The sequence below is a fragment of the Brachyistius frenatus genome, unplaced genomic scaffold (genome assembly GCF_029030835.1).
Source record: "Brachyistius frenatus isolate BFR_SWC_R1_liver_20210118 unplaced genomic scaffold, ASM2903083v1 Contig_133, whole genome shotgun sequence".
NCBI classification, from domain to species: domain Eukaryota; kingdom Metazoa; phylum Chordata; class Actinopteri; family Embiotocidae; genus Brachyistius; species Brachyistius frenatus.
The window spans coordinates 560,314-584,883 of NW_027210732.1; the positions used below are offsets into that span (position 1 = coordinate 560,314).

The 24,570-nt window shown below is 40.8% G+C and overlaps 1 protein-coding gene across 2 annotated transcripts in view; it reads right to left on the minus strand.

The window, feature by feature from the left end:
- Positions 1-1,749: 1,749 nt before the first annotated feature.
- The window catches only part of LOC138630365 (leucine-rich repeat and fibronectin type-III domain-containing protein 2), a 132,065-nt gene continuing 109,244 nt past the window's right edge, over positions 1,750-24,570 (minus strand). For both annotated transcript variants that reach the window (XM_069714663.1, XM_069714662.1), the window contains 2 exons: positions 10,969-12,365; positions 1,750-6,663 (listed from right to left, as the gene is read on the minus strand). In XM_069714663.1, the coding sequence (XP_069570764.1) occupies positions 5,676-6,663; positions 10,969-12,344 (2,364 nt within the window). In that variant the 5' untranslated portion in view covers positions 12,345-12,365 and the 3' untranslated portion in view covers positions 1,750-5,675. The remainder of the gene's footprint in view (positions 6,664-10,968; positions 12,366-24,570) is intronic.

Below are 24,570 nucleotides of genomic sequence, written 5' to 3' on the forward strand. Positions count from 1 at the left end.
ACGCACCGCGGGGCTGCTGGTGTCCAAAAGCTGCAAAGTATCTGTAGAAAAAAAATAACAAAATAAAACTTCAGAAAACCTAAAAGGGGTTAGAGCCCGGCAAAATCAAACTTTGGTTGCATTGTTTTAGAATAAAACACTGACAGTGAAGGTCAGAGATCAGATGAAAGAAGAGCAAGCTAATTGGTATGAAGGCTCCCAGTAGGCAGCACTGTGGAAATAAAAAAAAAAAAGAAAGTTAGTCAACAAATATGCTCTTCTTTTTATTGAGCGCATTTCACATCTGCTGTTAAGATTGCAAACATATGTGTTGGCATATGAGTAATACTCCTGGCATGTTGATAGATTGATGCCAAATTCAAATACACAATCTTTTCTACACTGACTTTAAGTACATTTTCAGCCATGCTGGTGGCGTCATTGAAGGCGATGTTGGCCCGTGGTGAGGAGATGATGAAGATTTTTTTTTTTTTATCATCAAGTAAAACTTTCACATGCGCTGTCCATACTTCGGATTACTAAGGCTGGAGATATACTCGCTTTAAACTTCGCGTTAGCGTGCACATGTCGGCTGTATCCTGCGTCTGTTTGGAGCGTTGGTCGTGCACGTTCTCAGAAATTAACGCAACACGTACGCAAGATGCAACAAACACATGAGGGCAGTGTCGGTGCAGTATGGAGATGTGACAGGATCACGGACCTGTCAAACTAAATGGAAACAAGTCCGAGATGAGACGTCTTTAAATGCTTTACAAAATTGGAACCAGGAGACATTGCACACATACGGGTCATTCCGTGTTAAGGAAAGCTGGATTTCCTCATACCGCCTTCCTCCTGTGGGTTGGACGCACAGCTTCAGTGTCCAAAATGTCTTCTCTTCAACCAGAATTTCAACTTCAGCAGCAGAAAACACATTCATTTTCAATTTGCTTTTAAGACACATCAAAACATCAAGTCATTAAGCATCAATTTTTGCAAATGACCTGAAGCGCAGGCTTGCTTTCATCTGTAGTTTGAGTTCAAAACATGCTAAATTTAAACGCTTAATGCTTAGTATAAAAGTTGTGACAGATTTAGCAAACAAATTGATGCTCTGATTTGCTTTCAATACAGCTGTCACAGAGGAAATAAACAGTGTGGAAATATAAAGCAAAAATGATCACCTTTGTTAAAGCTGCTTTGTTTTGCAAATCAAGCAACCTGAGATGTTGTCTCCTGATCTCACAAATAAAGCTGCGAAGACGTGTGTCACATTTTACTTACTGTCTTTTAAAAAAAAAAACCTGCTGCTATCAGATGACTTTTCAACACACACCTCTAATTTACCTTTTCAAAGAGTATATTTGAATATCTTGTGCATCACGGCAGCACAAAGCCTGATAATAACAACCTTCCCTGTACGTTCAGCATCCAGCAGTCAAGTTCCTCTTGAGCCTTCAGCAGGTGCATATCGCCGTCTTATAATGCAACGCTTGCCCCTCATGGGGATTATATTTACTCTGTGCTGCCGTAAGCACCTTTCCTGACAGATTATATGAATTAAGGCCTTATTATGGGCTCTGGCTAGGAGCTGCGTGTACCAGTGATTTGTAATAAGGACAGTGTTGAGGTGAGTCAGCAGTGACTGGCCTGATTACAGCAGCTGGACCTCGGGAGGAAAACCCGTGGCTTGTCTGCGGTAAACAAAGACAGCATGTGGGGAAGGACACACCATTAGCCTTTTTGTACTTCGTGGGTAGCGACAGTGTAGGCAACACTTTGAGGGATCATGTCGTTCATAATGGAAACAATAAAATAACTTGATGTTGGAAGAAGAGAAAACACAGACGAGCCAGTTTGGTTCATAAGAATTACTCCGTTTTTTTTATATTTTTTTGTAGCAAAATGTTTTCACACAGAAACAGTTTTTTTTCTTTTTTTTTTTTTTCTTGTTTTTGTCCTTGAACCTTGGGTGAGAATCATGACTATGTGGAGTCAAGTACACACTTAAATTTATATTCTCAGTTAGCAGAGTGGAGAGGGATGTTACATGTCACAAGTAGAGACGGCAGGTTAAAGGGTCGCTTCACACAAATGAACTAAAAACGATATTTACTCATGTACTTTTATTGGAATTTGGTCATGCAGATGGTTTTGGTTTTATTTGCTCAAGTTTTGAAACATCAATTGTTTTTATATTTTGGCCTCCACCCCGACAATGGAGGAGAGTGGATTTTGGTTTGTGCTGCTTACAGTTACAATCAATTTAGTTAAAAGAGATTTAGTGGAAAAAAAAACATCAGTTTTGGATCCAACGAAGCTTAAATTTTGTTCCTTTACATGTACAATGTGTTGAAATGAAAATAAAACATTGAATTGAACTGCTGAGAATTGAGGAATAACTGTGGTTTTGGGTTTATATAACACATTGTGCAATTCATCCTTTTGTTTTTTTAAGTTACGCTCTCAACTTCTTCAAACTATTTGTCTTTTACAATCATCTGGTATCAAAATGTGAAAAAGCAATGTCTTTTTTTGTGTAAAAAACTTTAATGTTGAAAGACAATTTAGAGGGCAATGTTGTCATTTTCTATTTTGACCTGTTGCCTCACTGGTACACTGCCTTAACATAGACACAATGATACAGAAGTATGTCTGTGTGGCCTATTGTCACAGCATCATGATGGCACAGCGTGTGAGCTCCAGGTTTAGTGCAGAGCAGCATTTTCTTTGATATTGGGGGGTTGTGATGGCAACAGCTCTGCAAATGAAGATGTACCTCAGGCTATAACGATGAGGATTAAGTTTTTCTTTTAATCATGAATCACATCATTAAAGAGCAGAACTGGAGCATGAAAAATAAACGTCAAATTTGCAACTTGGGGAAATGCCTCGTGTCCATCCAAGATCAACTGCAAAACATTGGAGTGTTGTGCGCTTTGTGCAATGACCACACTGCAACCTTACCTTGCCTCACCTTACCTAGAGCACATAACCTTGGTTGATGTTTACTGTGCGGACTGATTGGGGTTTGGTAGGTGGCACTTAATGAGAAGTTACATTGGGCTGTATGCAAGGTAAAACAGTGTGAACATAAAATAGATTAGTCAAAATCAAGATATGGTAATAACAATTTTTTTCCCCACATATTTTTAAATAGTTGTCAAATTTCATCATAAAAACATATTATTTGTACTGCTACACTACGAAAAAGTTATTATATGACTTAATCAGCCTTGTAATAGTGTTAGAAAATGACCCATCCCTTTGATAGTTAATAGGATGGTGTATGTCAGATTGAACGTCAGTATTAGTGTTGATGGTAATGGAGGAACATATCAGGCACTGCAGCAGTGTGGCTCATTGGACTGGACAACAATGGAGTGCACTATAGCATGGATATAATATATCCGGCTTTGGTTACATAGAGTGTGCATGTTAGTATCAATTCATTGTTGGTTTTGGTCTTTTGATAGGATTTGGTAGGATTGCCCCCAAACATCGAATACACTTAGAGCTTAAAAAAAAAAAGAAAAAGAAAAAAGGGATAGCTCCACAGACATTTGACAAATACTGTCAAACAGTATATATTGTTAGTCTGCACATCTCAACCACACACTGCACTGCAGTAGAGGCAGACATTTCTCAGAGGGCAGTCTTAAACCCTGGACAAATAAAACCAAGGCTGTCTACATGAGTAGATACCACTAGAGGTAAGTCAAATGTGTATTTAAGTTATCTGCGTGACCAGACCCTTTGAGAACAGCCAGTCCCACACCTCCCCTTCTCGGAGTACCATGTAAAATCCCATTTCAGTGAGCCAACTAACAATGACCAAGTTGGTACACCACAGTAAAGCACCTTCTCACTGTTTGCTTCACATAAAAATAAAAGTACTACTGCACAATTTCTCCCCTCCCCCACACCATTCTTACCCAGTTATTGTACAAAAAAATGCCAATATACAGAACAGTACACCTACTGTAGGGAAGAAAACAAAACAAAAAAATAATGACCACCCTACATCTTGAAATTCAGCAGAGATCCACAGAATATTGAGAAAGGCATTGACATATTGGGATGTTGCAGTTGATCGTAGGCAGTAATCTGAACAGTGACTATTTCAAAGTATCTTCCTGCATGTACAGCCCTGTATGAAAGAGAATGAAAGATTAATGTTTCCCCTGATGAATCAATTGAAATAACACAACAACGTTTTTCTATCATGCAATCTGGCGAGATAGATTTCCAGATTTTTCAACTGTTTGGCCTTTAATAATTCTCCCTTTTTTGTTCCCTCCACATAATAACCTTTCCTAAGCAGCATGATGACCTTTACCGGGCTAACAAAAGACAATTTTCTCCCTTTAACTTGGCTAAATGAGTAATTGTTGGACCCTCTTGTTTGTGTTGCCTGAAGAGAATGACAGCCCTATGATACATCCTGCTGTGGGCTGCTTTGGGCAAAGGATTAAGTGGGCTTGATGGATTTCAAACACCATTGATATCCAGCTACTGTAATACATCCTGATAGCATCTGAAACTGTACCCTGAGGCAAACATTGTTTACATCAATGGCCCTGTTCGCCTACAGGGACCACTGTCACCAATGCTAACCAATGGGGGAGGAGTACCAAATCATTCAAAAATACATTTTGTTCGGGCAGGATTTCCACCTGAGCTGAATTAGACTGGTTGGGCACTAAGTAGTCCTTTGAAGCATTTCCAAAGAAGCAAATAACTTTGTTTGGAGCTATTTGTGATCCATCTTCGTTGTATTTTCATTTGCTTTCACATATAAATAACCTCATTTGAATCATAACCTGAGGTAGAAATACAAGACTGGCTTGTGGTTCAGTGTTAGTGATATCTAGAGGGCCATACTGCTTTTTGAAAGTGAATCATGTCAGTTTGACTGAAAGTAAATGAAATGGCTGTATATCGCTTCTCTCTCTCTTTGTGTGTATTTGTGTGTGTGTGTGTGTGTGTGTGTGTGTGTGTGTGTGTGTGTGTGTGTGTGTGTGTGTGTGTGTGTGTGTGTGTGTGTGTGTGTGTGTGTGTGTGTGTGTGTGTGTGATCGTCATCAACTACAACCTCGTTACAGAGCTGTGCCTCTGCCTGCTGATGAATCACCTCAAATAATAAATAGTAAAAATAATAGAAAAACTCAAATGAAAATAAAAATGACTTTGTCTTAATTTGTCTTCTAGCACCTCCGGTCCTTCCATCTACTGTTGCAGGAGTCCCATTAAACACTGAGGGTCCACGGCATTGCGATCCAGTTCGCCACAGTCTCTGCAAATCCTCTTGGCGTTCATTCATTCATTCATTCAGTAAAGACATATTAAATCCACTTTAATATTCGTGTCTTTCTTTTTCACTTTTTTTTCAGAGATCCTTTAATATGCCCTGTGGATTGAGAATTATTCCCTGTCGTCCATTTCTGCAGTTGTTTCAAAATGGTAATGTTTTTCAAAAACAGTTTGACGCTGTTCGAGAGTTGATATCATGGCCAGGAATCTATTCATTTGAGCGTCTTTTCCCACTTCATCACTTCGACAGTATTCACATGGGTGAACGTCATGCAGTACCCAAAATCGGTTTCCTTTTGGAACATCTCTCCTTCCACACTCATGTTCCTTTCGTTTCTCACATAGATTTATTGTTCGGCCATGGACCTCGCAGATGATCAGTACTCAAACTGTGCTCTCCATCACCCACTCGGAGCTTTCAAACGGGGGCTTCTCGTCCTCACTGTCATCATACTGCAGCAGCATGCCGTTAACAGACAGACTGCGCTTAGTCCAGATGTTACTGATCCTGCGAGGGTAGCTGCTGCGACACTGCGCCGCCCCCACGTGACCCATGTCAAACGAGTGGCTCCTCTTGGGCTTACCCTCCTGAGGCAGCCCGAGCAGACGTCCCAGCATGGTCGTAGACTCGGCCCTTCCAAGCAGCGGTTCTTTATCAGATGGCGGCACCACGGCAACCGTCATCATAGCATTGGAAGTGGTCGGGGGGGCAGGAGCCCCTTGGAGGTCCCTCGCTGCACCCCGAAGCTCCAGTGAGGTTAAGGCCCCTAAAAGGTGGTCCAGGTTTGGCCGTGCTTTGGCACCGTGCCCGTGCCTTCTGAACTTGCTGGGCAAGGTGCTGCACTCGCTGCCCTGCATGCTGTAGCGGTCGCCAGCCCCTCTTCCTGTTTGGCTGTCTAATGAGTTAGAAGAGGAGGATGACGAAGACAGGCTGCTCTGGAGGGATCCACACTTGAACTCTACCATTTCCTCACGCATGACCACCACTGTGGACTTGACCTGTGGTGGAGCGCCGTTAAACCTGTTCAGTCCCCCATTGGTCTGCGAGTATGTGTTACTCACAGTCGGTAATTTATTAGTCTGGATCCCACTGGTCACCTTATAGCGGACCATGAGAATGATGATGAACACCAGCAGCGTGGCCACAATGATGCCGCCAATGACCAGGATCATGGTGCCGCCCAGGAAGCCACTGTGAAGAGACTGGCACTGCGGGTAGTCCTCCGTGGTGATGAACTGGACACATCCAACAATGTTGGTGGCAGTGAGGGTGGTGGCAGTGTCATCCCAGATGGCCAACACACACAGGTCATACTGCATCCCTGGGACGAGATTTGTGACTACAAAGGCCCTGTTAGTCATGGGAATCATCCTGAAAATAAAAGCAGAAAGCCACATTACAAATACAGACCTCTTGACATGAGAGTTCAAGAAAAGGCGAAAGAACTTAAGTGTTAAAAGCAGCAGTGGACTTGTCTGTTATGCTCGGGCTGATCAAAGCAATAGGCAAAATTAAGCATGCTAAGTAGCTATTTATATGCACAGATTAATGCAGAAATATGCCTTCATTTCTCTCAGTAGATCTCATTTGATATGCATGAAACAAATAGTAATGAGATAAGCATTGAATAGACACTTTTTGAATATTGTTTTGGTGAAATGTAATTTCTTGTACATTCTATTTAACAGGCATTAAGTTGTTTCAAGTCAATCTGTTATTATTCAAGATGTTTAAATATGACTGATTAACTATGGCTCAGTGCTTTAAACTGAAATTGAGAATCAATGCTGCAGTAAGTTAATTGTCCAAGATGTATTGCCAATCAATGGGCTGTAGTAGCAATGGATATTTTTGTTGTGGAGGCAGCAATTGACAAAAGCTTTAATCCCTCCAAACTCATCCATTTAAAATGTAAATCGCAAAGAAATCAAAGTAGAAAATCTCCTCGCTCGTTGTGTCAAAATATATTTTAACACCCCGTGCAAATGAATATAGTAAACATACCTATATTTTACCCTCAAAAACATGCAGGTGTTCAATTAATGTAGTTTGTCTTAATTTGCAAGTCATTGCAGTGCCTGACTCATCAAACAAATGGTGCCCTTTGGCCAACCAAAAACCTCACAATTGGAAATGTTATAAAACCAATTGGGCTGCTGTCATAGTTTTTGTTGTCATGTACGGTAAACTGTCTGTCAAGTGTAATTAACTGTATTCATCATATTTGATCACATCATAACGGAACATCACTGAGATGCTATCTGAAATTTGAATGCAGATACGATGTATGCGCAGGCGAGGGTCCCCAGTTACGCCAATATTCAACAACTTCAAACGTTCATATGCAGCGAAGGGGAAAGTCGCGGTAGTGGACGGGCGATCGATGTATCATTGATCTTTCATCCGGCCATACTCCAGGCACAGACCTACAATTAACATTAGGCTTTTTACTGACTGTAACCTAGCCTGGCTGCGCAGACTGTGGCTCACAGCTTCAGTTTGCTTCGCTATGATAACAGTCTGGTAACTTTGTTCGTATTAGCGTTTGCACAACCACTCTGGAGGGCGGACCAATCAGCAACCATTGTGGTTAACCTCATTTGTCCTGCCCCTCCTTCACTGGGATTTGATGGCTGGTGACAGTGACGAGTGAATTCTAGGTGACCGGAAAGAAACGCTTAACGTTCAGCACAGAATAAACACTCAGCACCATGTCACGCTACAGGTGTTCATTAAAAACAACGTAAAAAATATATGCTGTGCTCAGGAAAAAACGCATTGGTTTGGTGGTCACGGGCCATAGGTAGTTGAAGTGGTGGCAATATCACACGGTTTTGCCACATGCTGACTGGTTCAAATTAAACGGTTAAAGGTCTACGGCCAGTAGGATGGAACGACTGCAAATTATTCTCTATGCAGGGTGGCCAGAATAATATTCACAGAGGGAAATTGGGTCAGGTTTGCACCAGGCAAACTGTAACCATTATGTTTTGCAAACCCTTAAGCCCAACTATGACTTAGGTTTTATGAAATTAAGCTGTCAGCTACATGCATAGTCCTGGGTGGGGAAGGCAAGAGTCATGATTGGTCGACATGGGCTGTTGACGTTTTCTCCTAGAAGTTTCATTACAGAAATGACACGTGGAAAAATTGTGTTCCATCCAAGTAAACTATGTTATAATGGGAAATATTTTTAAGCATGGTATGGCTTGATTATATACATTTGTATAGCGTTGCTGTGGAGGTATCAATAGATGAATCAACCACCGCTGTAGGCATTTACGGTTGGACTCCTGTCTCACCCTTACATCAACTATGAATCTAATCCAATCAAATACATTACTGCAGTGAGTTAACTATTTTAAAGATCAAAGTTATTGTGTTATAAAACTGTCCTTCAAGAAGAAAGTAATGCCTGAACAATACATACAGAGCCTAAGAACTATCTACCAACCAAACAGGGAAGTAGAAATAGAATGCCATGAGTAATAGTTGAAGTGTGCAACGCTCAAGCTAATAGCTGTTACATACTGCTTAACATAGGGATAGAAAATGGCCCTTAAAGACTCAACCATACCGGCATACTGTAGTTGTCTAGAAATAGATTCATCTGTCATCAATCCATTGTTGGCTGTCTGCTCCTACAGTACATGCATCCAAAGCTTTGATCCCTCTGAAGCGCCTCCACCACACAGCTCAGACACCAGTGGGGCTGCAGTTCATTATTCACCCTTAATTGCCTTTTTCCATAACCGGGGAGAAGCTGTGTTTCCTCACGTGTTCGAGAGAACCCATGCAATCTCTCTCCTGCCCCACATGGCTGTGATTGATTTTTAATCATGCATTTGCTGGAGTGGAGGCAGTGGGAAACTGTGTCGGCCAAGTAGAGGTGCGCAGAAAGTATGCATGTGTGAGCAATGAAGTCATAATAGAATTCATTCAGAGGCAAAAGTTGGCCTGCCTTTACATATGATCTTTTCTTTCTAGCTCCTAATTTGTCTTCTGGTCTGCATAGAAATTGATTGCTTTAATTAATTTTGTTCTACTGTATATAAACTGCAAACAATGCTAACTTATGATAAAAACATTTTAAAGCATCAAAAAAGAACAATTTAAAAGTAATACATGAATGATTTCAAATTAATGGCTACCAGCTGAGCATGAAAGTGAGGTTAAAGTCAGAAAATCCCCATCCAAATTGCCATATTAAAGTTGAAAAACCTATTAAGTGAATGAGATGTGCATTTTTCTAATGTCTCAAGCTAGCATTCAAAACAAATTAATGGTGTAGTTATTGTTGACAACATCAGAAATGTCATTAAAATAATCACTTTTCAAGTAAAGAATTTTGCAACTGCAAATCAATGAATGAGAAGCTCACATTAGCATTATAGTTGCAATATTTTAGGAATTACAGAAAATTGATGAGGCTATTTATAAGACATGTGAATGAGTCATTTAATGTTTCTGTCACTAGGAAGAAAAATAAAAGGTCCTGAAATGTCCTATTGTCTTTTCTCTGGCATGAAAAACTGGAATAAAATGTGCAAGGCAGGAAATCAGATAAGCGGCTTATTACTGAAGTCACAGGGATGGTGATTTACATTAACTGTGTTTGGATGAAGTCATATCTTTCTTTATTATTGTGTACAGTTCTAATCTCAGATTCCTGGGTAATAAGCAATCGTTTGCCATCCCATATTGTGTCAGTTATGTGTCATTCAATGACTCGTGCTGGAATGCACACTACAGGTAAATAACGTAGGACTATTTCACAGTCAAATTATCAGATAAGGTGTTGGTAAAGAAATTCACCATCAATTATCAGTGTTTGGAAAATAAACTGCTGGAACTGCTATCCACAACAGACCAACAATTTCCATGCAAGTACATTTGCAGAGTAATACTGTCTTTAGCGTAACAAGCGGTAGTCATTCCCTGGAGGGATCCATTAGTGTGTTTAAGTGCAATGAGCTACTTTAGGGGATACAAAACCTGAAAAAAGCACAATATTGTGTATAAAGTAAATACCAGAATCTAAGAGCTGGAAGATAAAATGTATCCTTCAGATTCAAATGCAGGACAAAAATGGATGTGGTTGTTCGCAATTATCTTTTAGTGTCCCCAAACTGATTCAATCTTGAACAGAAAGGCTGTATTTTTGATATTTCCAACCAATTATCTTGGTTGAATGTTACTGCTTTCACCGTCTCATTTGACATAGGAAACTGATTTCACAGAGCCTAAAGATCTCCAGCAACAGTCTTCAAGCTTATACTTTACGGACTTGAGCAGCTTAAGAGGGATACATTAAAATGAGGGTCTATAATCCTTTTTCTTCTTGGATTTCTAATTAATGGTTTGGGGCAAGGATTTCACTTCGGGTTTCACTTTTCTTAAACATATGAAAGCGGCATCACTGCCAATTGTCAATTTAAAAAAAAGAAAAATCTCAAGAAGGATTAAGAAAAATGAATGTCGATCTTTGAGTAGCTCTTCAAAGAAATTGACTGTCTCAAGTACTCACCCAGCAAACAATTAGCAATCGACTTTAAAAACACCTATGATTATTCTGAAGCTAAAGATTATACCTCAGGTTTAATTTGTCACTTTGACCAGAGAGGTCTCAGCTCATACTTGGATGTAATTGAATTGAGTTCCATTAATCATTCTTACCTGTAGATTAGGACTTCATCTTCAGAGCAATTGTACTGAAGCTGGTACATTTTGACCCTTGGAGTTGATTTGCTCACGGTCCACTTGACCAGAGCAGAGACGGCAGTCACTTCTGATACAGACACCACCTTCTCTGGAAGAGGCTTGGCCTCCCCTTTACTGATTTTGGTAGAGCTTGTTATGTCCGAAAGTCCCGACTTTGACTGTGTGGTACGATTTGTATCATTACTCAGATGAGGGAGTTGAATGATCGATAGCTCAATGGAGGCTGTAGATTCCCCTGCAGCATTAGCAGCTATGCAGGTGAAAGTACCGTAATCCTTGGATGTAGTAATTGTAATGTCCAGGGTGCCATTTTCATATACGGTCGCTCGGGAGGAGTTGCTGATTAAACGGTCATCGGGAGCAACCCAATGTACGGTTGGCATCGGATCCCCGACAGCTTTGCAGCGCAAGCTAGCCGTTTGGCCCTCCAGCACCAGCAACTTGTGCGTATGTTGCGTGATTAAAGGGGGCTCACAGACAAACTCCTCCTCACGAACGGACCAAAAGTAGCGTCCTTTTAGACTGGTGGGAGAAGCACATGTCTCCATATCATCCTCACGCTCCAGCCTCCGTAGCCAAAGCACTTCACAGTTGCAGTGCAATGGGTTTCCACCAAAGCTCAGAGAGAGCGGCGGTGCGTAAGGAGTGCTCATTACTACATTGCTCTGGGATCGAGCAAAGATCGGGTCTGGGGGAAGCTTCTGGAGGCGGTTGGAGGTGAGGTCCAAGCGAGCTAGTTTATCCAGATCTGTAAAAGTCCCCTCGGCAATGAAGGCGATGAGGTTATGATCCAGACTCATCTGATGGAGGTTAACCATTTTGCGGATGGCTTCCCAAGGCACACTGCGCAAGTTGTTGTATGACAAATCCAGATCCTCCAATGTCACTAATAAGTCGTCAAAGGCTGAGTTAGAGATGCGACTCAGCTGGTTGTTGTTGAGAATGAGGTGCTGAAGGTTGATCAGTCCTCGGAGGTCATCTGGTCCCAACTCGGTCAACCGGTTACTGTCCAGGTGCAGGGATCTCAAAGTCTCTAGGTCGATGAAAGAGAAAGGCTGGATAGCGCCGATGGTGTTGCGGGACAGAGTGAGATCTACCAGACCTGACATGTTGGCAAAGTCCTGAGGGGTGATCTTAAGGATAAAGTTGCCTCCCAGCCGTAGCTCCACAGTTCGCCGGTCGATGTCAGGTGGCACAAAGAGCAGCCCTTTGGAGGGGCACAGAGTCCCCAAAGACTCCGAGAGGTTCTGACAGACACAGTATTTGGGACATGCATGGACCATCGTAACTGTGGTTCCCAGAAGCAGGAGACTGATGACCACTTTGTCCATGTTAGTTCATACGAAGGGGACCTGCAACAAGAAAGAAAAAAAAAAAGAAATTCTAAATTAACAGTAACAATTTTACCACTTTAAACATTTCCAGGTGCACATAATTGCATGATTCTGTGAGCATTGATTGAGCACAGTGAATAATCTAGGTCAGATATAATTCCACCATGGTCCTTGGACCACATGGTCAAAAAACTGCTCACTTGATGAGCTGGTCTGATTATCATCCATGAGGATATTTCACATTAATATTCTCCATAATAACCTTCATATGCATGTACTTTGCAATGCAAAGAAGGTGTGAAAAATCACATGAGGATTGTCTGAATGGAGCTCAGGATTAAACAGCGCTAAGAAGGTATTTTTAATGATGCAGATGCCTGTAAGATGTCATTACAAATATACTGACATATGTGCAGTGGAAAGTAGTTCAAGTGCAGGGTAAGTGCATGTACTGTATAACCCAGCAAGCAATGGCTGTGTTCCTTCTCGGAGCGTTCCACCATCTTGTCAATAGAAAATGGAAAAGAGTTTGAGTAGAGTTTTCAGGAGTAAAGCAGCTACTTGTTGTCTATTTACTGCAGGTCTTTTCTCTCTGTACCCGTCCTTATCTTGTTATGTCATTGTTCCTTTTCTCCATTGAGTCTGAACCATTTTTTCAAAGGAAAATGCAAAGTAGAAAAATATTCTACAGGCCGCAGGTGTTAGACTCGGCATACTTGGCTGATGAAATCAGTACGCCTCTGTGAACGTCTTAACAGTCCTCACACCTGGCTGACTCCTCTGAATTGATGGCCACACTTGGCTTCATCCAGGGAGCTTTTAATTCCCCCAGACATTTGTATCATTAATTCCTAATACACTCAAAACCTAAAAATCAATTTCAATCATCTTTTTTTTTTCTTCCTTTTTTTAACAGGAGCAATTTTTATTAATGGAAAACTCTGCCTCGTAGTCTCATCAGAACCATAGGGAGGAGTGCTTGTAATTTTTTGCTATCCACATGTTTGTGTGATCATTTATTATCATGCAGAAGTGTGTGAGATGCTAGTCACAGCATGAGTACTTGCTATCTTCAACAACCCTGAAATACCCCCTTCATGAGCACAATCCTTTGTAATAACTCCTAATTACGAGGGGTAATATGTATGAATAACCCTTCCACTTTTGAAACCAGCTTGTCATCATATCATGAGGTGCTGTAGCACCTGGACTGTGTGTTACACTGAGATAAATACAATTAAAACTGCAAGCAGTGATGTACAGGCCCTCGCACTCTTGCGCTCTGCCTCCCCGAAGCCATCTCCCCAAAGCCGTCTCCCCAACATGCAGCGCGCGAGGGACCACATATCCCCGCTTCTCGCAAAACAGGTATATAATGTATCGTCTCACCACGCCGGATGTATGTCACACGTTTCGTGAGGTTTCAAGCATCCTTTGACCTTAAACATCAACTTCCTGTGACACGGCGAGACATCCAACTTTGCCGCATCGTCACGGCGACGCCCATTGACAAAGTCGAACGAATGTCTCAATATATCATCAACTACATGTTTAGGTTATTGTGACCCGACTTTACGTTCATGTGATCAACCAGCTTAACGTAGAATGTGAAAGTATGAAAAGTGTCATTTCCAGTGGCCAACAGGGGGCGCTATGACCATGAGCGAATATTACCCCACAGGGGTCTTCAGGGCGGGGCTGTTATCATACCTGTGATGTTTAGAGAAGGTCGGTCCATGTACATAAGATTTAAAGCAACTCGTAGTTTCATGGCGAGACGCTCAAAATGGCCACCTCTTACAGGCACACACATCGATGAAAACAAATTATTTTAAGAAGATTTAATCCCAAACATGTTTTCTATCCATAGAGCCTAAATTCAAGTCGGTTGGACAAAATCCCTCGGAGGAGTTCGACAAAGTACGTGTCAGAATCGCCCAAAATGGCGACTAAATTAAAAATGGTGGACTTCCTGTCCAGTTGACGTAACGGTGCAATGTAACTTTTTTGTGCGTCCAGGTGTGATACACGTGTCCACCGGATTTGGTGAATTTAGCTAAATGTGACCGCCTGGGCATCTCTTTAGGGGGCGCTCTCGAGCCGTTTGGCCGCGGCCACTCGCGACTCCACTAGAATATGACATTTTTCGCCGGGAGACATGTGTGTCTCCACTTTCACGAGTTTTTGAATATGATAAAGCCTCCAAAAAGGCAAATCACTTTACGTAAGAATAAGAAGAACGGCAATTCCTTCAGAAACAATCGGGCTTTCGCACCGATGCTCGGTGCTCGGGCCCGAACAAGCAACACGTACTTAATGATTGCTAACATAGCCACCAGACACTAACGGTCACCGTTTCCTCATACTACATCCGTACAACATGACAGACATTTTCTATCAGCTGTCACATGTTTCCAAGTCATTGCATTAAGATTCAATCAGCATGCCTGAAAACTGTGTGAAACTCTGTGGGAAAGGTTTTCATTTCAACCTAATACTTGCAGACTTGATGCATACTGTTCTGATCCTCTCAGCACTCTGAAGCTAATCCTCACAAGGCCTCAAGGCCTTGTCAGCGATGACAGACAGTTTCTCTCAGACTCAGTTTAACGGATGTCATCTAGAAAGACCAACTGAAAACCCCTGAAAACCCAAAGAAGCTGGCTTTTACTTTAAGTTTTTTCTTTAGATCTTCCATACCCCTGAAAATGGACAATTGCGATGGGTAAGCATTCTCTCAAACTGAAAATCCGCAGAAGTAAAAGTACTGCTGACTGGATGCAGTTGGAAAGTTCAGTATAATTTCCATTCACATAAAGTGTCCCATTAAAGCTTGAGGGGGAAGTATTGTGGTTACTGGGCAGAGAAACAGGCGGACGACCTTTCAGGGACAGTAGAGATTGAGTCACAAAGAGATGAAAACAATGGACAATGTTTAAGGCCCATATCCATTTACTCATGGCCTTTACCAAGGGACAAAATGTAAGGGACAAAAATCTTGGTGAAATACCAATAGGTATACGTCCTCTACAATTTCACAGTGCATTAGTGGGGCTGACATATAGAACTGTGACATTTATTTGAGCGGTTGTGACTCCTTGGCTTTTTTTAGTGATTACGGTGGCTGACTTCATCTCCTCTGGGGAAAATACAGCATGATTACTTGGTTACTTATCATTTCATTTAGAGCATTTCAAGCCGTACTGTTTAGGTAGGTTATTTTTAAAAGTGGTGATTATTCAGTGTGGAACAGCAGGTCAAGGTTTGCATCTGCAACTAGTGACATAATCAAAATCTAAGAGTCATATTTTCATAGCCTTTCAAAACCAAAAACACAACAGTAAGAGCATAATAAATTCATTTAAAAAGTATGTTAATCCACTAAGAATACGTTTATTTTAGCATGTACGGGTAGCTGGCATAGATACATATATATTAATGTTACTGGGTTTCTGAAGTCGAGGAGCATATCATTAGTTGACGTTGCATTATTATTTGGCATTACAAAAAGAAAATGCCCTGCTCAGGACTAAACAGCTAATGCATCTGTTTTTCCATCAAAGAGTTCTGGGAACTTGTTTGGCAACTTTCCAAGGAACTAAAAGGTTCCTTTATCACTGTGAACCTTTTTTTAGACCTCAGTTCTTCTGGTGGAAACACAGGTAGAGGAGCTGTCTCATAAACACAGCTTCAGCATTTTACAACTTAACCAGTTCTGGGTGATACTTTATCAGAATTTAGGCTGTCATTGGAAACTCGAGTCAAACTGTAACAAAAACAGTGTTACATTTACTAAACTTATGGGTTAGTTCTCATCCTAAAACCCTTTTTCTTGTAAGCAAAAATCAATGGTTGTCTGCACGAAACGAGAAGTGGAGGAAGAGTGGACTTTTAACACAGAGTACATCTTGAAAAACAGGCAAACATCTGATCATTGCTTTTAAGCAGTCTCCAGCAAGTTCAAGGAAAGTTTGTCCCTCCCTTTCACTAGGAGACATGTATCTTAATAACTGAGAATACTGAATAACAGCATCAATATGGTTTCATAAATGGTGTTTCAATAGAGGCGAGAGGTAAAGCTCACATCCTCTCTGGGTGTCGTGCAACAGGTAACTCTTTAGATAAGGCTCAATAACTACATCCATTTAAATCCTTCCTAAGTATAAAGCAGTACATTCGCATGGAAGAAATGAGTAATAAAAGCTATTTTAAAGTTATACGATAAGGAATAATATCAGACCGTTAAGAGTCGCTGGAGCTCCTTGACTTCACTTTCACAGTGCAGTTTGTTCACAGTCAGCTCTCATCTTGTTGTAAGTGCATATTATTAACAGTGAAAAAAGGAAAAAAAAAAAAAGTCTAAGTGACAGTGATCAATGTATTTTTGTCCATTTCCTGGAAGGGAACATGTATTTATGGAACTGACGTCCTGTCCGTAGGACCGAAGCAGACAGACGTCTTATTGACTGCACAGTAAGTCCGAACCAGTGTGAAGACAAGGTACTGGGCAAGTCAGTATTTTTCTCTGTGCTTATCAGGCTTGCTAACGCCAACATTACCAGAATCTCTGCATGTAGGCTCAGTCTGTGACTGTGGTTAGTACACACATTGGTTTTTTTTTACCTGGTGCAGCAGCTGCTACTATAGTTGAGGGGGTTAACGTATGTCAGAGTTGAGGCCAGAGATTTGATCTGAAGTGAACTAATCCAATGAACACTATTTAAGTGCCTAATTGTGGGGTTAACCACTTCTTTAACCACAATCTCTTGCATTAATTAAGCTTGCAGTTTTAGGTGTCAATACTAAAATAACTGAAATTGAAACCATTGTTTTACAAAGACATAAAATGAGAGTTAAACGAGTGGCTCAGAGGTGAGTCTGAGAGTGATGTCATGGCTTCAGCTCTCTACGGGGATTATGACTTACAGAAATGGAGAGAATCAATCAGGCATGGCAGAGAGACGGTGAGAGTTTGTCAAAAACAACCTGCGTTTCTGTGAGTGGGAGTTTGTCGTACAAGGGTAACCTTCACGTGAACATGTCTGCACAGCTGTGTTGCCATCTGTTAGACAAAAAAAAAAAAAATCAGAGTGTAATGAAGGTGGTGTCGGTCCAGAGGGAGAGTTATTCTGATGGCTTCTTCTTCCCTTGACACAAATAAAACCCTTGATCATTCAGTCCGTGGCTTTTAAAGTGGACGCTGTAGACTCCGGGGAATTGTTTAGGTCTCAATCTATGCGCTGCAAAGTTGTTTCTTCCATATTTTTATCGTGGAAAATAAAAACAAAACAAAAACAAGAACACTCCTGACATAGCTTTGTCCTTTTTCGCCTCAGTTGTCAGCTGTGTTCAGTTGAGTCCTTCAATCCACTAGCGCTGTCTCCTGAACAACATGAAGTGAGCGCAGCAGAGACAGCGCTGGACTCACCAGCATTACATGTTCCTCTTTCTTCTGACACACTTTGATAAAACGTGTCAGAGGATGACAGCTCAGTAAACCTGAGCGTGCTGTGTACAATCCACTGATGTCATGTTGCATCATTTGTGGGCGCTGACGCTCAACATTGTGACAACAGTTTTCTCACGCTTCTATCTGGGTCTGCCGACACGTATATGAAGTTGCCTCGTGCAGTAGTAAAATGACAGACGAATGCATCTTTTCTTTTTTCCTTTTCATGTGAATCACACACAATCTGGCATTTTTTTCAGTCTATGAAATTGCATTTTAAAAGTAAATGGAAGAGGCAAATTGCTCATAAGATTTCAAATCTGAATCTTGCCGATATGGAAAAATCCAGACAAAAGATGGAGATTATCCGAGTGGGAAATGGAAGCGGCACATGGTGGCCAAAACCTCCGCTGGATGATAACCAAAGTAATCACAACCAAACACGTACAAAACTTGACGTGTTGGCTGAATAAGAAAAAAAAAAGGAAGTAAATAATGGGCAGAATGTCTCTACCTTTCTACAACAGTGACAGCCAGATGCTGAGGATTACATCAACCAGCTGTGAGCCTGTCGTTCTCCTAACTGTCCTGACAAGCTTCTCAGAAACGGCTCTGTGAAATACATGCAGACCTTTATCAGGCTTAAGCCTGGAGGGTAACTGTACAAGTCTGTTTGAGCAGACGAAGGCAAGGTTGTCTACGAGCATTTTGTTTGTACATTTTTGTTTGTAATTCTAAGGGCTGCTGGGAGTTTCATCACTGTCAGCTGTTTTCCTGGATCCTACGCAGTTTTTAGGCACAGGTAGGCTCACACTGAGGGTAACACGTCTCTAAATCCTCTCCTGACTTCCCCGCAACAGATTTACAGTGACTGGCTCTTTCTTTGGCTATTATAGAAAATACCATACAGTAGGACACTATAAAAAGAGAAGACAGAAACACGTTTTATCCTCTTAATGCGGAGCGATCCAGCTGTAAGACTCTTCTAAACTGCTAATTTCGAAGCCCGTCTAAAGTGCGCACCGTAGTGAAACTGATAATACCTGCAGCTCAGCAGAGAAATGACAGGCTCTCTTGTTTTTTAATGCAAATTGCAGCAATCGGACAGTAAGCTTTTTGATTGCTGACCGGGTTGAACTTCAATAACTAGCTTCCTGTTCTTTTTTAGAACTCCGTCACGCATCTTTCCCTTTCACTACACTTCAGTAGCTTTGCCTCAAATCTCTCGAACAAGTTACAAAATTGCCCAAATGAGATGTCGACCAAAACAAACATGTTCAAGTCCCCATTGTTGTTTCATTTATTTGCACGTTGAGCAAAAACAAAAAACATTTATGTTCTTGCCTCGGCTTTCATTCAAGTCCCAACTTAGCCCGTCTTGCACACGGTGCCACGACAGCGTCTTGAGTAGCGCGTGAACCAATCGTTAACCCTTTGTTTCACTTTTTTTTTTTTTTTTATCTCTGATGCTTCCGTTAATTAAACAAGACAGCTGCTTCTTTAACAGGCTGCCATGGCAGGAAAAGGTCAGACATATTGAGACTCTGCACCCTCTTCGATCCTCCAGTTTACCTTTGTCTTGTGCTCATTACATACGTGCTCCCGACATCCGAAAGCAAACAAAGGCAGTCACACACACACACACACACACACACACACACACACACACACACACACACACACACACACACACACACACACACACACACACACACACACACACACACACACACACACGCTAATTAATCGAACCACATTTCACAAACTTTTCTTGGTATTTGAAAGCCGCTTCCTTTGCTCAATAATGAATACCAATCAATTGATGCAGCTTGAGGCTAGCAGTTAATAAATGAAAAATTTTAGCAAACACTGTCTGACCTAATTAACCTTTATCGAATTATACTGTGTCCATCTATCTCTGCTGGTTTGCATGAATAATATAGTGCCCGGTGCCTTTTATTATTCTTGGTGGTGAATTTCAATAGCAATGTTTTGGAATATATTCGAAATGGAAATGCCAGATGAAAATGAAGGAATGTTTTCTTAACAAATTTAAAGACAAATTAAGATACATGTGTTCGCAAAATATTAAGGTTAATGACTTCATATTTAATGCTTCGTCGTGATGGTTTAACAATGTAAACAGGAAGTCTGGAATCCCTGATACGAGCTTAATTTGTATTCATCGGCAAACGTGCCAATCGAGGTAAAAGCTGAATCAACCGAGCAGCGACTGAATTGTCGGGGATATTCTGCAGCTAAAATGTGCCAGAAGCATGATTAATACGCGGATGCTGCAGATGGAGAGTCAGGCTTTGACAAGGTTTTCTTTTCTTTTCATCACCATAATGATGTATGCTGCCGAAACCATCTGGAGTTTGTCGCACAGTAAAACACTTGATGTTGCTTCTTCCTCTTTGGTAAAGAAGTTAGCAGGTACAAGATTTGAAATTATTGCTCCATGATATCACATTTCAACATGTTGGCAGCAAAATGGCTGTCAACACCTGGAACTGATGGAAGGTCGACAAGTGGCCAACAAAAAGCTGTGGTGTCTGACAGGTACTCCAAACTGCCACTCACTCTCAAGAATAAATATGATCAATGAAAACTTTACATGACTTTACATTATTACAAGTGAACAAACAATGGCATAATAATTAAGTGTATTAGGTGTCCCATGGCCGCAGGTCTCTAGCTCCAACTTAACTAATTGTCAATTGATGATTCTTAATTTGGGATTTTGAACCACAAACGTACAAGACCAGTTAAGGTGGGTTCTGGATTTCTGATATGGGTCTTTAAGACCCTGTCCTGTAAAGTCGACTTAAATAAGCTTTACTATTTTACCTTCAATTGCTCTCACATTGTGTATATTCCTTGTTAAAAGTTGCATTTCATCATTACCACAAAGTGGGAAGTAGTATTATTATTTTATAAGTGTATGTGTCCCTTCATGGCTTTTTGGGCTGCTGTATAGTCTGCTGTTTGCACTGTACTTAATCAGAGTTTCTGAAAAGTTTTCTGGGTTCTCTAAAGAAAAAAAAAGCACATTAAGTTCATATAAATTCCTCTAAGCGCCTTTAAAAGGTTCCTAAGTACATAAGACGTTTCCTGAGTTCCTCAAAAGGTTCCTGGGTTTTTAACAAGGTCCCTGGTACCTCATACTCACCAGACATAGTCTGCTTCCAGAACTATTTCTGTTCTAAAAATGTGATGTCAGAGGGCCACCTTTGTAACAAAACTACTGCACATCATAACAGTGTATATACACTATCATCATTACAGTGTTTATACACTATCATCATAACAGGGTATTACAATTTCAGGGAAAAACAGAAAGAACGTTGTCTTGTTTACCTGTAAGCTTTTAGCATCATGCTTATTTGAATCCTACGAAGTTACATGTGTCCATAATGGGTGTTGACACTGAGTACGATGCCAAACGAGTGAAAAGTCAAATGTTTTTATTTGCGGACATTTCCCAGTGTTTAAGACACTGGATGTTTGTGACTCATGTTCCAATATTTTTTGGTACCTAAGATCCAGCTTTTTTTTTCTTTTTTTTTCTTCTCTTGGAAACATGCGGAAAGGTTCAAATTTAGGTTCATGAACCAGAACAGGATCATTTCTGCTTCGTTCGAAATATCCCTGATGCCGCTTTAGTTTCTTGGCCCTTGAGTTCATATAATGGTGCCTGAGCTGCTTAAAAAGTGCCTGAGTTACTTAAGAGGCCCCTGGGATTCTAAAAAAAAGGTACCTATGTTGCCAAATGGCTCTGCATTACAGAAGAGATTAATCAGATCAAACCAGTGTTTTCGCACTCAAGAAGTAATAACTAAATCACCAGAGAATTTCATCATTCTGGACACCATAATAAGGGTGGCTGAACAGGCAGTGATATGCAACCTGCATACAGTATAAAACCAGGGGAACATGTAGGGATGAGTCAGTTTGCTGTGCAACGAGCTCCCACACAAATCGGTTTAAAGCTGTCCACATATATATATTTCCAATGGTGAATACCCTCGTATAACACCTCTCACACCTCCTGAGGCAAGTCCCAGGTTCTGCTCTATATCAGACATAAATGGATAATTGACAAGTCATTGCGTACACCTCATTCTTCTGTTCCCTTTATCCAGCCAAAGAATCTCACTTGTGTCTCTTATTTATTAAACATTTATTTGGCCCCCTGCCCAGTAGATCACATCGTTTCTGACTGCTGAACTTTCCGGCCAGATCCTCTGAACCTTTCAAGCGTTAGATGGAGCAAAGGGTGAGATACACATGGCCTGGACTGTTTGTGTTTTGTGTGTGTGTGTGTGTGTGTGTGTGTGTGTGTGTGTGTGTGTGTGTGTGTGTGTGTGTGTGTGTTTTCTCTATATGTTCTTGTGCTTGATCACATGTCTAGAAGAAGAATCAAGATTCTGATGCTGAAGAGCCCCGATCCTGGGAGTTTATTTAAGAGGTTGTAATACATGTAATGGGAATGAATTGAAGGCCAAAGGTAACATAACATTTATATGATTCTGCCATTTATGTACTTTAAAAATTCAAAAACATTACACTTTGTTTGGAGAAACTCGGTGGAAAATCAACACAACAATGTTCTACTTGTGCAAACTAAGTGCTGCTTTTGGCAATTTGAAATATTGAGCTGATTTTCATATAGAACCCGATGAAAACAATTTTAATTCACAAATTTAAAAGTACTGGGATTGTCACTTGAAATCAAATATTTTTCAATATATATATATATATATATATATATTGAAAAATATGTTATTATGACACAACAATTCTGACAGTTTTTAGTCCATATCCAAGTAATATATATACACCAAAAAAAGATAAAGGTCATGCTGCTTAAGCTGGAACAGTTGTCAATATTTTACATTAAACATGTTCTGTAGTTTTGTTTTCTGTGTGTTTTGTCACTGGTTTAAAACAAATGTCTTACAGGAATGCTTTGTATGCCTTTATTCCATAAATAGCAAGAGCGAGAGGCTTTATGTTTCTGGGTTATCCGTATTGTTCTCATGTATGTGATATCTCAACAGCGCTGCAAGGGAGCTTCTTAAAAAAAGTTCGCTTGGTCTCAAGGATAACCTGATCATCAATTGGGGGTCAAAGGTCAAGGGGACTGTGACATCTGTCTATTTTTATTTTGAACAACTATTGTCAGTCAGCTTTATTGGCCGAGCATGTGAAAAAACACAAGTATTCCTTGAAAGCCTTGACTGCATCTATTACATGAGTCCAGAGTGACATAGATGTAAACTGCAACTTGACTGGTTGGTGTGGACACACAACTGTAAAGCAGTGATTAGTTTGCTTGTATTGTGATATTAGTGAGATGACTTTGGCCCCCAGCCCCAACAATTCATACATTTTAGTGGCAACTCTGTTAACAAGTGTAATTCTTACAAAAGAGAATATCTAATCTAACTGATGCTAATAAATGAATGCCTTAATATCATTTATTTATTTCTTCGGCAACAGTATGACAAAGAGGACAAAAACACCAGCCACAGACTCCGCTAGTGGCAATCTTGTGAAAATGCTGCGAGTTGATGATTTGAGATGTTGTAATGCATTTAAATGTCGATAGAGCCGGGCGGTAGCACTGCTCGCAAAGCTCTGGATCAATCTGTGGCCAGCGATGCCCCACATTCCCCTATGAGGCTAAACACGGAGATGATTACAGCAGGGTATGAATGCCTCTTCTCCCAGAGGTACATTTGGAATTAATTGCAGAAGTAACAGGGGAGATCTTTCCATTAAGAAAGGGCATGCACACTATAGCAAAGTAGGCCTAGGAGTCAAATTAATATATAGATGTCGGCGTGTTTGTCCATTGAGTAAAGCAATTAATTCCAAAACTTCCTGGAAAGAGATCTTTTACCATGATAAAACGCTGCCTGTAGCTCGGATTATCTGTTCACAATCAGTACGTAAATCCCTGAGCCTGTTCCACATAGACATGGGTTGCCAGAAGATGAAGCAGTATCAGGAATATCTAGAATCTCCAAGGGCACCATCAAACTCTTGGTGTCTTTGTAACGGTAAACTTTAGCCATGCGCTGCCTCGCGTCTGAGCCGGTATGTGATAAATAGGCCATTCTTAAAGCCTCAGTGATCCACATTTTCATTCAAACGGCAGGTCCCACTACGGTCTGTAATGTGCAAGGGGTCATTCTTTTGCGATTCACTAAAAGTAACAAGCAACTGTAACTGAGTCGTTTTATCGTCTTTCAGCTCTTTGTTTTGCTTTCCTGGTCCACAGCACCTGTTTCTATAACGCAACGGTTTTAAGGAAAAATACAAATATATGTATATATACAAAAAAAAAATATATATATATATGTATGTATACCTAGCCGAGCACCTAGCACCAGATAGCTGTTAGCTGCTCACGAGTTTGGTATTTTTCTCAGGAATCAGTACAAAGTAAAACTGAGCATGTTCTTGTAATAGCTAAGTTTATCTATTTATGCATTTCCTCACCTTTCTTTGAGCAGTTAAGCAAAATCATAATCTTCTGGCCTCTAAACCGCATTAAGTGCAATTGAATGGAAGCTAAATATGTAATAAACCTGTGTGCCACCTACTCAGAATCAGCTAAACAAGGTTAGCAACTGGGTGCGAAAACAGGGTTATTTAGCAGCTTAAGTGAAAGAGATTTTTCTCAGGAATTTATCGAGTGGGGAAAAACACGACTGCAAATGAATGCCCATTCTGCTATCACCAAGGAGACAGAAATGAATGAAC